The sequence below is a fragment of the Thermobia domestica genome, chromosome 18, assembly GCF_964235325.1.
Source record: "Thermobia domestica chromosome 18, izTheDome1.hap1.1, whole genome shotgun sequence".
Taxonomy (NCBI): Eukaryota; Metazoa; Arthropoda; class Insecta; order Zygentoma; family Lepismatidae; genus Thermobia; species Thermobia domestica.
The window spans coordinates 143,792,043-143,805,158 of NC_137471.1; the positions used below are offsets into that span (position 1 = coordinate 143,792,043).

At 33.8% G+C, this 13,116-nt stretch overlaps 1 protein-coding gene across 2 annotated transcripts in view; it reads right to left on the reverse strand.

The window, feature by feature from the left end:
* Positions 1-2,511: 2,511 nt before the first annotated feature.
* The window catches only part of LOC145676017 (uncharacterized), a 38,898-nt gene continuing 28,293 nt past the window's right edge, over positions 2,512-13,116 (reverse strand). For both annotated transcript variants that reach the window (XM_081746856.1, XM_081746855.1), the window contains exon 3: positions 2,512-4,112. In XM_081746856.1, coding sequence (XP_081602982.1) covers positions 3,395-4,112 — 718 coding nt within the window. In that variant the 3' untranslated portion in view covers positions 2,512-3,394. The remainder of the gene's footprint in view (positions 4,113-13,116) is intronic.

Consider the following 13,116-nt stretch of genomic DNA (forward strand, 5'->3'; position numbering starts at 1 on the left):
AGTGCATTAATATGAATGGAGTCGGATTGATATGGATGGGATAAAAACAGTAGTAAAGAATAGACCGATACTGCACAACAGAGAAGCAAATAATGCACGTACTGCGCATGTCTGGAAACAAGCAATCTTACGCGCTCTCGTGTCACTTTTCCGCAATATTCTGACCATCGCAACTGCTGTCCCAACTGGAGGAGAGCGGGAGATCGGTTGCTAGTCTTATCACTATTTTTTCTTCCTTTCTTTTTGTTTTTACTTTTCCACACGTGTTCAGCATTACCAGGTCTATAGATTTTTATTGCAAAATGGATAATAAAACTATTTGCTGTAACATACAAACTCTTATTCAATATATTCTGATCTAACGTTGTAAGGATCTCGTTACGAGTTAAAGTTCCTTTTCTTTGTATTCGTGAAAGTGTTTTTGACCAAGTAGTGGAATGCGAATGTGGGATATCACAAGGCAGAATATAGTTAAAACTTATAAAGAGAGAAATATCAAATCTGATTATATTTCCATTGGGCTGGATTACAGAAATTGTTCAGAATTCTGTTCAAACAGTTGCAACGGGGAGTTGTGTGATGCAGTGGTTGCATGTTGACAGGAAATAGGAGTTTTCCCTATCTGTATAAATTGACCAAAGTTGGTCAGAGCTTCGATACAGCTTAACTTAACAGCACAGCGGTAACCAATTATTCTTGTTTCCTTTTCAATTTGGCAAAGTCGAAATGCAGTCCCAAAATAAGGAAAAATAAGGAGGTAACTATAGAATTGTAATCAACGTGAGGTGAGTGTCAATTTATTTAATTTCTAGTTGGTTGTCCTTTGTGTGTGTTATATGTTCGTGGGTTGTGAGTTCGTTTCCATTCAAGTTTCATTGAAGTCTAATACGTTTTCGATTTTTCCGTTAGAGTTTTTATCGCGTGATAATTCAGCATTTAGTATACCTGCTTTGAGCCATTGTTTTTTTATTCAATATATATATATATATATATATATATATATATATATATATATATATATATATATATATATATATTTGTAGATTATTGGAATAACCGTATCTTGATTTGGTATCTTATGATTATTGAATATTGAACATTTGGAGTATTGGAATAAGATTGAGAGATTTAGTATGATTCTTGGATGCGTTAGATGTACAGGGTGAGACACTGCTATGACGTTGACATTATTGAATTCTAATTAAAGTAATTTTTCACTTGAAATTAAATGTTTAATTTTTTTCTTTGCTTGAATTGCATTTAGAATTCAGTTTCCCCCCAAATTTTTGACTCCTTTGAATTTGATTATTATTATTCGAGATATTGAGTGAAATTAATAACTTTTGTCCTCGTTAAATAAGTGATATCAGTTACCTCTGAGAAACGTCGATTTGTCGCAAATTTTAATTTTATTCTTTGTACTGAGATCTCAATTCAAAAAATATGACATTCCGAATTGGTCACATTTCCTAATAATTATCATAGTTATATGAATATGTCTCTTCTTATTACGAGATTAAACAGTTCTTAATCACAATAGATTATCTTATTAAATTTCAGAATTGTCTACATTAGAAATTTTAATTTCATGTCTACCTCACTTTTACTAAAATATATACACCATTATACAATTTTAGTAATTAGATTTATTGAATATTTGCTTTTGCAAGTTAATTTCCAAAGAATTTTGAATGATATCCTGACACGTATTTATGTTGCAACAAATAATAAAATTACTTCCAAAATACAATTACTACAAAGATGAGCTTTAAGTTCTTCTCTTACCTGATCATATTTAACTTACCCCTTTTATAGTCTATTTTTCTTTAGTATGAAATGCATTCAGCTTACTTTATTTTATTGTTTCCTGGTAATGAGTAACAAACAAATGGTTTTCTATTCATGCTATTGTTTTTTTTATTTAAAAGTTACCAAAGAAAACCCCGTCTGAAGAATCAAACGTAACTGATGGCGAAACAGTGGAGGCGGCAGGGAGTCCACAAATAAACGCGCATGCAACACTGGAATTTTCTGAAGTCGCGAGCAGAATCAATTTTGACGAGTATTGAGTCCTTGCAATTTAGAAAATAAAGATTATATTTTCTTTCTGGTAAGGAAGAAGTTCAGAATGCGTTAATAGGTCCCGTGCGTGATCAGGTATTCGATTCAAGCGCCATATTTCTAACCTCTCCAGGCTGGTATATGTAATTAATTCTAAGTAATATTTTGATATATATTATGGCAAAACAAGAAATTTGAAGTCTAGATCCACCTGCAAAATCATAGAACTTTGATGGAAGATCTATTTTTTGAAAATATCTATTGCTAAACTGAATAATTAGAGACCAGTGGCGAACAATTTGCTCCACTCGCATATATGGGTTGGCTCTCGCTAGCTAGGTGCAACACTCGTATTTCAAGTCTCCATGGTAACTTGGTGCTCCGCAATTTTAACACATACACACATACTATATATATAATGGTTGTATTTTTGAGCCTTCCTTTGATGAGTTTCTGGCAACGACACTAAAATACACACCTGGTAAATCAAAATATCCGATCAGCAGTAGTTGTAGAATTATATTAGAGTACAGAATGTTTTTCCGACCGTTTCTTATTCCTGAAAGCACGCACATGGATTGTCATATGAAACAGCATTCACGTAGCTTTTGAGCCTATAATTTGCAGTAAATGCCTCGCACATTAAATGCAAACATTATCTTCCCGGCTTGTAGGATTGAATACTTATAGTTACGAACTAAATTTTTGAACAAACCTTATATCAAGCTAAAAATGATATATACTCTGTCGTCTGTATGGGTTACAATGTGGTTCGCCAAGCAGTTCGTTTCTTAGATACTTGCTGTACTATATGAAATATCTATTTCTGTGTATAAAGGAACACATGATATTTCAGATAAGCTTCGAAAACAAACATTTCATCACATTGAATGCAGAGATGAGATTTCCTCTATATGAGTATATATGTATACGCGTTTCATTTTTACTTATCTGAGAAAAGCTTGACCATTATGATTTGAAGCATACAATTTTTCTGGCAAGGAATTCATTATTAAAATAAAAGGAAGTAAACGGTAATACTTCCACTGAGTCAAAGGTAGAAATTCCAAACTGCCTTTTGGAGTTTAGTTGCAGTGCATTCTGCTTTTAAAACAATCGAATAATATCAAAAGTCCAGCATGAGTAAACATGTCCTTAGAATTTTTTTTCACGAGTAAAATATCCTAAACGCAAGAACATGGCATGTATCATCGTGCCATTAACTTCTTTGTTAACGATCTGCCATACTAAATAAAAGGATGAGCTTAACCTACATGAGTATGCATATTGTTAAGGTACATTGCTGAGTAGAAGTCTTGCCACACGAATCAAGTTAAGATTTTTCACTTGTATGATCAATCATATGCAAGTTTAATGACATTTTTCTAGTAAACGATCTTCCACACTCAATGCAATGATATGGTTTTTCACCCGTATGGACAAGCATGTGTGTCTTTAAATTACCGTTCTGAGAAAAACATTTTCCACATTCAACGCATTGATATCGTTTTTCACCTGTATGTGTAAGCATGTGTCTATCTAAATAACGTTTCTCAGCAAACGTTTTACCACACTGCATGCAAGAATATAACCTTTCGCCTGGCTTGTCACCTGTATGAGCAAGCATGTGATTACTTAAGTCACATTGACGGCTATAAGCTATTCCACACTCATTGCAAGAATATGTTTTTATTTTCGTATGAGTAAGGACGTGCCGACTTAATTCACTTTTGTTATTAAACACTTTTCCACATTGAATGCAGGAGTGTGTGCTTTTATCTGTATGACAAAGCATGTGACGATTTAAATGATATTTCATAGTAAACACCTTCCCACACTGAATGCACTGATATGACCCCAAACTTGTATGAGTAAGTTTGTGAGTATTTAAATGACGCTTAAACCTGAACGTTTTTCCGCACTCAGGACAAGTATGTTGTCTGTAAGCTTTATGTGTATGTTTTACATCCGTATTTACTGCACTAGGCGTTGGAACGTTGAAATTTTCGTTCAGCGTCGTATTACAATTATATGAACAAGTGATTTGTGATCTGTAAAATATCAAACAAAATTGCTTTATATTTTGAAACAATACCTCTAACTACAAAATAAGATCCTAAAGGGAGATGAATCTTTCTCAATAAGGATAACAATATTCTCTAGAGGAAATTACAGCAATTAGAATCAAAAACTCATTAGGACAAAAGCTAATGTTCAAAATATCTTCCTAAAATATATATTCTATTATCGAAATGCGGTCTTTAGCCTTGCAGACACTAGAACCTGAAGGAGACATTCCCTGTGAGAGGATAGTAATATGTTCCTAAGAAGTAAGTTTATTAGTTATGTATTCCATAATACAAAGACGGTTTTACTTTCTTCTGAAGGGACCATCTGTAATAATACACACAATTCAATAAAGAATTTACTTAAAAAATGTGCACATCATATCAAATACTAAGGATTTGCGCCAGAAATCTTCAGTGAAGAAAGTAAATAATTTTAATTTCATATTACAAATGTTTTACTTTAATTTAGTGGTTGAGGAGGTTATTCAACATATCATATATACATTACACAAAGAATACTTTCTAGGAATGTATTTTACTGTACGGTGTTTTATATAGCACTTTCTAGAAATGAAAGAAACGTTTTGTTTGCTAATAAACTAACTGAGATTAATTCTTTTATTGCGACCCTAAAACATGAGAGAAAAAAACACACGACTTCCCGAGGGAAAAAGATTACCTTCCGTCATGCTAGTGAGCTCAGATTTGGTTCCAACAGTCAAATGTTTGATTCCAAGCCATGCGAATTGGTAGCGCCGAAATTAGACAGACGGAGAGAGATTCAAATATAGAGAAAGAGAGGGAAGAATTACGTATGCAAGTTTAGAATTGGGTAAAAATGATTAGACAGCATTCGTAATATGACGAATATTTTGAGTTTGTGAAATGGAAAAGGAAAGTGTCGGGACTTCAATGACCACACGAAGCAGTTGTTGAATTAAGGAGATAGCTCCTTACACCACAGATAATTGCGAAGAAAGAGGAAGATTTGCGGAATCGAGAACTAAAAAGATCTTCAGCTTCTCAGACGGATTTCGAATCACGACCCCCTTAGCTATCAAGCCATAACTACCTATTCAGCCACGGACAAATCGAAGCAATCATTAATATACTTTCCGTTTAGCTATGTTGAACAAATAATATAATGGAATATTCGAAATGTTCGCTCGGTTGGTACACCCTTTACACTGAGCGCAGACCTCTTGTAGCTTACTTACAGTGTGCACAATGAACTTCTTCTTGTTTAGAAACATGTTTCAAGACATTAAAAATTTCTTACTATTACTCAATGGAGATTTTTTTTTTGATAGAACTGTCTTATAAATTGGTGCTAACTTTTCCCAAACCCTAATGTAAAATCAAACAAATCATTGTAAACATGCTAGACTTTTGTAAACAAAAATGTTTCGTAAAAAAACAAAAAAAAAAAACGGAAATACGCATAAAAGTGTGACCTGAATGTGAACCTATAAATTTAAAAAATAACGCGCTTAGGTCATTATGTGTTAGACGAATGCTTAGTGTAAGGGGCTACTACACGGATTGTCCTAGGTTTGTATTTTATTTCTCTTAGTTACACTCATATTCTGTATTCCAGAAATTGAATGCTATGACTAAACGTAGTCGCAGCTATTTTAACCGAAATTATTTCCAAACATCAGACTTGCTATTAGTGCTTTTCTTTAAAATCTGATGTGCCAACTCTGATATTAAATCTTACAAGCTTAATTAAACTCGCTTCCCTACGTCGTATCATCTTGAATTTTTTAACAACGACGCCAGTCCGGCAATACTACAACAGTTCATTGTCACTGGAATATATTTATGTATGTTTAGAATTGTCCGACTCAGAGAAAATCGTACAATGCACCATATCATTCAACATGGAGTCGTAAAAGAATTTCAGACGAATTTAGTATAGGTATAAATTAACATCTGAAAAATATACTATGTGAGGTTAACACACTAAAGCCATTCCTAGGGGGAAGGTGAGAAATGGAAAAAGAAGAGAATACGAAAAATATTTTTGTCGAATTTATAGTTTTCGAATTAGAAGAGATCAATAGTGGCACTCCAGATAAGCGCTTTTTTTGTCTAACGATGCATAAACAGAACATGATTTTAAAATTATGTTTTTCCATTCAAGTATGATTTTTATAAAACTTATCCTTCATCTTTATTTTTGTTAATCTATAATAGTCCTTAGTTGTACTTACACATATTTTTTTTATTTCTATTTTCCTGTATGTTAGTCATTTACTACTTAAATTTTATGTCTTATGCATTTGAAGAGAAGCCTAGAGGTTATAGGCTTCTTCAAATATATAGGACATAAAATATAAATAATGTCTAATATAAAAGTGTTCCTGAACAAGACGAAATTATCTTCATGCAAGAGGTCTACGTAGAATGTAAACGGCGCACCCACTGAGCGAATTTTGGCATATTCCACTATGTTTGTTACCCTACATAGCTAAAGGGAAAGTATATGTTTGACTGCGTAGAGTCCTCTGTGGCTGAATAGATAAACTCGTTGCTGGATAGCTAAGATGTTTGTCGTTTAAAAATTGTCTCGGAATCTCAAGATTTTTCAGTTCTTAATTCAGAAGATCTCACGAAAGTTGCGAACATTTGATCCTCATACTCCATCTTCATTCGAAAACTCTTTGATGTTATCCTCAGTGTTCAGAAACACTCGATCTTCTGTTCACAAAAAACACAATCTTCGTTATATTACGGATGCTATCTGATCATTTTTCCCCGATCCTAAACTTGCATATATAAATAATAACTCTGTCCCCATACTTGAATTTATCTCTCCTTATGTTGTCCGCTATTAACTCGCATGTCATGCAATCAATCCCCCCACTCCTGAAACAAAATGCAAGCGCTCTAACAATGCGCTATTTAAAATAGAGATTTATTCTTAAAAGCAGCGTCATTAGAGGTATTGCACGGGGGGGGGGGGGATCAATGATTCTATGCCGACATAAGAGTTTCACTATTTCATTGGTGTATTACTATACATTTCATCAAAAAATATGCGTTTATGAAACTCAAAGCAGGCGGCAATTACACTCTCATGTCTTGCCCAAAATGACGTCCATGGGATATTTGCTTGCAATTTGTGGGAAAACATATTAAATTAATCATTAAATAACACTCATTTCTGTCAGTAGATTTTGAGCTCTGCATCCACATTACAAGCTTTGGGAAGCAGAAAACCTACTACCACTGTTGACAATTTCCGAAAATTTCACAAGGAGCATCTCCCTAGCTTCATGTGATAAGCAGTCTATGAAGAAGGAAAAGAATGAGCATAAAGGCATATATGAAGCCCCGTAAGATTTTGTAACATTTATTTTTCAGGATCTAAAAACCTATTTCACAACAAATGAATGAGAGAGACGCTTTTAGAATTATAAAGATTGTAACAATGTTTCCTGCATTTTCCGTGTGAATGGGAAGAATATATTACGTCAGACAGACTCCTGTAAACAGAGGAAGACGCGTTGGTATGAATACCAGACATACCAGGAACAGTAAGTCAAACGAGACGTGTGTTTTTGAATGCATAACCACACGGCGTAAGAGTTTGTTAGTAATTTGGATTTGTAATTTGAACTTTCGTACAGTTTCATTGCTTCAAGCTGTACCTGAGGGTCTAACTCTTTCCAAAAGAAACTTAAACACATTATTATGAGCTAGACGCCGCACCGCATATAACAATAATAAAGAACACAGTAATTGTGTCTTCAGTGGCTTCGTGTTTTGTAATAAAATATTCAGAGTTCAAGTTAAATAATAAAAAAATCAGCTTTTTTAACCTATAAAATATTTACTTAACAGCCGATGAAGTAAAATCTATTAAAAATTATGTAAAACATATACATTATTGCTGTACATACACAATGGATTACAGATTCTGAAATATAAATAGACTCGGACCACCTAGTAATGTAATAGAATTCCACAATCAAAAATTAACTCTGGATTAATTTTACGTTCAGGTCTCCTTAACAGCAACTAGGAGAAGGTTATCCCATTATAATGTTGGATTAGTACGATGTTTTCAGCATATCTGCTATGGTATTGTAATGCTATGGCACTCCTGATGCTCAAATTTAATATGGTTTGCACTTTCATTTCTTACATAAATCGAAATGTTCTCGATGTACATGAAACTCTTTTCTTTTATTCTAAAATAGTTGCTAAGAGAGTATACAAGGTTATTGTAAAGTAGGCGCTGATTTCTTTCGCAGTTGAAAGGACATCTAGCAAGTTACATTCACCTCTATTGTAATGTTGCCTTTTGAAAAACAGACGAAGGGCGATGGGTTAGATCGTTTAGCTATTATTGACCCTTGAAGCAAATTTGGTAGGGAAAGAGATCTGCGCGAAGTTAACACAATGAATTGAAAATTCAATCAAGTGTATGAGAGAAAATGTTAGCAAATTGAAGAATAAAAAATAATAAAGAGGAGAATTCGTGAATCATTGTTACCAGTTATTGATAAACGCAACCTTTAGCAAGTGATCCCGAGAATCTTAAATATACTGATAGTGATCCAAATTCAGGGTAATTCCGTGTTGGGACGACGCAGATAAAACAAATGTTTAAATTTATTCTTCCGTTCTTACCAGTGTACTGTTCACCTTTGAAAACTTATAACCTTGAAGACCTTTATAACCCAAATTTCAGAAGATAGTAATTGAGCATTATATCTGCTTCATAAAAATTGAATGCAAAAAATTTGAATAGAAGACGTTATTTCCGTGTAATTGAATCCTAGAAAGATATTAGGTAATCGGCTTTTAACAAAGTCACTGATGGCTTTCTGCCTGCACACTTCCCCAAAATTTTTAAAAGCTATAAAGTTTCGTGTGTAACGCTGTCTGTATATTTCCTTTTTCAGCGTGGTTTTGTGTATCTGAATTCAAACCGGAAGAGATTACAGTTTAATGCATTGGCTTGTATTAACGAGAATTGATAGTAAGTAATGATCCACAGCTTTCTAGAATGACCACGACGGCTAGATTGAACTTTTTGTATCATGATTCTCCATGGAATAGAGATTGTCTATTATTCAAACCCGACTCTAAACGCCACCTGAATGAAAGCACGTGAACTTCGTTACCCGTTCTAATAATTTCCATTCTAAATATTTACTACATAATGTGTAAATCAAGACATTTTATGTTTGTAGGGGGAAAAATTTCTATAAGTTGCATTACTCAAAGGTATATTCCAAACTTTTTCTTTTGGCATACGGTCACCAGCTGATACCACCTCATCTAAACCCTTTGTTGCTGGCATCACATTAACACATACACCGTTGTTCAATGTCCCCTACTTTATCAGGGGAAGTTGAAATCTCTATTCTCACGCCAAAGTCGACTATGCACAATTTTAGTCATGCAAAAGAAATTAATGGAAGATAGGAAACGGAATTAATTCCCGAGGTTATGTTCCCTTTTTGTCTTAACATTTAATCTGAGTGACTCTCAGCGTAACATTAATGGCCCTGGGAGTTATCTTTAGATGAATCAACAGTCTACACTTACAATCTACTACTTCCATTCATGAAGCTCATTTTAACCGACGCAGAAATTTTGACCTCATACTTGCTGTGCAAACATGTTCTACCGATTACATTTCACTGGAAAAGACTTTTGAGCCAACGGTGCTTCATTTCACATAAATCTAATGCAACGATATTGTTTGACAAGGATCTGTATTCGCACCACACTTTATGGGATACCATTTCAATGAACGATGTCTGAACTCGCTAACTTACTTCCCGAGTTGAATAAGATGTTAATTGTTAAGGAGGACTATATTTCTCAAGTTTCTAATGTACAAAGCATAGCTCATGTATTGATTTTCTATCTACAATGTGATCCTCTCTGGCTTATTTAAATCGATTACAGATAGACGGTCTTGGTAAGTATAGGGACAATTTAAACCAGAGAGAGAAACTTTGTGGTTCATGTCAGATAAACGACAGCGATCTTGCCGTACAATATTTCGAAAATTGCTGAAAAAGTTTAAATTGGAGGGGTTCATATGAAGCAGGGCTAGAATTTTAGGAGAAATTTAATGGTATAATCAGATTTAACTGTACTAACTATGCAATTATAATGACATTAAATTCATTCTCAGATTATCTCATACAAAATATGATTAATGTGCTGATTTATGTGTTGCGCTATACACGCTTGCAAATGTGTCTCCCATGCTTTATGGACACGGGGCAATATCTCAGGTATAATTTCTGCGCACGTATTTTGTATCTCACCATATAGAATTGTTTTCAGTTGACACCATAGGTGAAAGTTCTATACTGATAAGTTAAATGACTGCCATGACATTCTGCTTGTCTACGTCGACCATGCAACAAACAGAGAATTACCATTCGAATATTGTCAAATTTGCAGTACATATTGAGTTGACGCCTCATGATGGTGAAAAAAGAGAAATCTGCTATTTGGAAGAATAAGTTCGCCTAGCATGTCCCAGTAATGGTCTGCAGTTAAGGTGACTGGATACCAAATAAACGAAAAATACGTATATCTAAGATTTTTTGCTACATTGTAATTTTCAACGAACCAAGGATTTAGCACGTACCTGTTCAGTTTCGGAAAAATGAGGAGAGCAATGGTGTTGACTTTGTTTCATTACCACCCCTTGGTTTGTGCACTTTTGATGCAAACCATTTTGCGAGGTTTACAGGTAAAATTCAATACTATGTATGGAAAGACATTTTATAAAGCACGAATTTATGCAAGCGATAGAATTAAATATAAAGTAATATACCTGTATTTTAATTTTTACAAGTACATGGTTATTAATGTAAAATCCTTACAAGTGCTTTACTACGGATAAAGTAAGTGAACGGTATTATCGCGCAGAGTTCAGAAGTTGTATTTTGTGTTTACAAGTGGAGTGCTGCTAGTATGAAGCCATGGCAAGTGCTATTGAAAATTGTATTTTCCAAAATCCATTCGTTTTCCCTACACTTGATTACACGTACAACCACATTCGCTGACGCGCCTGCTTCCTACGGACGCAACTTTTCGCTCGGGCAGTCCAGATTCGAACTGCAACGATTCGTTTAGATAGCATTCGTGTTTTAGTGACAACCAGCACAGATTGAAAAGCTTTTGCACTGTACTTTTTATGCATACATCCGTACTTCGTATCTATACGCAAATCGTAAAAGAATTTTAATTTTTCAACAATTACTAAGATGGCTCCCTTGAATTTTAGCAATGCATTGTAAAATACTTTCATGTTTGCCAGCGCAAATCATTTAAGAAAGAATAAGAATGAAATTAGTGAAATAATTCTAATTTTTGAACAATTATCTGGGTGCTCGCCAAAAGTAAACCTGAAGAGATCTTGGATGTACAGCTGGTTTGGAGTGATTATAACCACAGTTATTACAGTTATGTAAAATCTGATTATACAACTGGTTCTCTCCTAAAATTCTATCCGTTTCATATATCACATGAACCTCTTTCAATATTTTTAGCAACTTTGAAACTGGCAGATAGCAAATTGTTGGCCGTTCAACTGACAAGCACCATGAGTAAACTTACCAATTCCGGGTATCTAAAATCGCTTTTATCTTATAAGGGACGCTAAGGGACACTTTAGTAACTCTGTAAATACAGTATATTTCGAAAGCTTTCGAGTCAAAAGGTCACAAGTAACAAAATTATCGTATTACTAAGTTATAAATTATTAACTCTCTCTTCCTCGTACATTCGCTGGTACAAAGGCTATTTTTAAAATAGAATATATGGAACTCCAATCGGGATAATCTAATGCGAATTATGTAGGAAATATTATACACCACAAGCGTAGCTCATAGAACTCCCTCATTTTTTTATGTTTATAAATGATCTTGATAAAAGTAGGCATTAGAATCTGTACACCAATAATATTGAATTCTTTAGAATAGTGATTACATTGTACGATAACTACCTGCTACAAGAAGATAATAAATATAGTAAATGCGTGATGCGAAAATAATAATAAAAATATAGGGAAAAATGTACGATATACACGAACAAAAGACAATCCCGGTACTTTGTTAGCAGATATGAGGTTAATCATGTAGAAATAAAGGAAACAAGAATTATAAAGGATTTATGAAGACATTCCGTAGACAGTTAAAATTTTGTCAACATGTACATCGAATCATGAAAGGAGGAAAGAAAACCAAACGTTTTACTTTTAACCATTGACGTATGTTTAGAATACAACGCACGTGCATTTATACAATCTAAACGTAACACCTAAATTAGAATTAAGACCTGTAACATGGGGTAGAATTTTTATCACTTAAAAAACAAAATTAAATCTGAGCCAAAATGTATCGTTAATCGTGTTTCGTACGAGAAAATAATCATTATTCAAATGCATGGGAACATTGGAATAAACATTGGGAACTACAAACCCTAACTAAACTAGATAATACTAAATAATAGATAACATATATTGTAGTAAGTATTAGATAATACAGTGTCCAATATACAATGAACCTGGAGTTTGGGATAGTAGAACTTTTGAACCTCAAGCAATACACAAATAATGGTTATACCAAAATGAAGCATTGTTCATGTATACATTTTTAAACTAGGAAGCAGCGATTTAAGTACACTAGGAACCACAAATTTTGCCAGATGTAACCGAAGTTGTAAATCATTTTTTTTTCTTTGCAAAACATGTAAATTGACTCACATCTCATACGTATGTATGTTCTGTCGTTAATTTTCAGTTTATTCAGTTGGAATAGCTTGGAAACTATGGAAGAGAAAAAAAGAATTTTTCATTTCCACTCATAACTAATAGGATGAAACCTCTGTAAGGGGGAACGAGGGATATCGTAGTTTTCATAAGTTAACACTCTAAATTGGCTACATTGCTGATGTATCAGTACATCAGAAGGTGTGTTAAGGATCTGTCTACATTATGCAA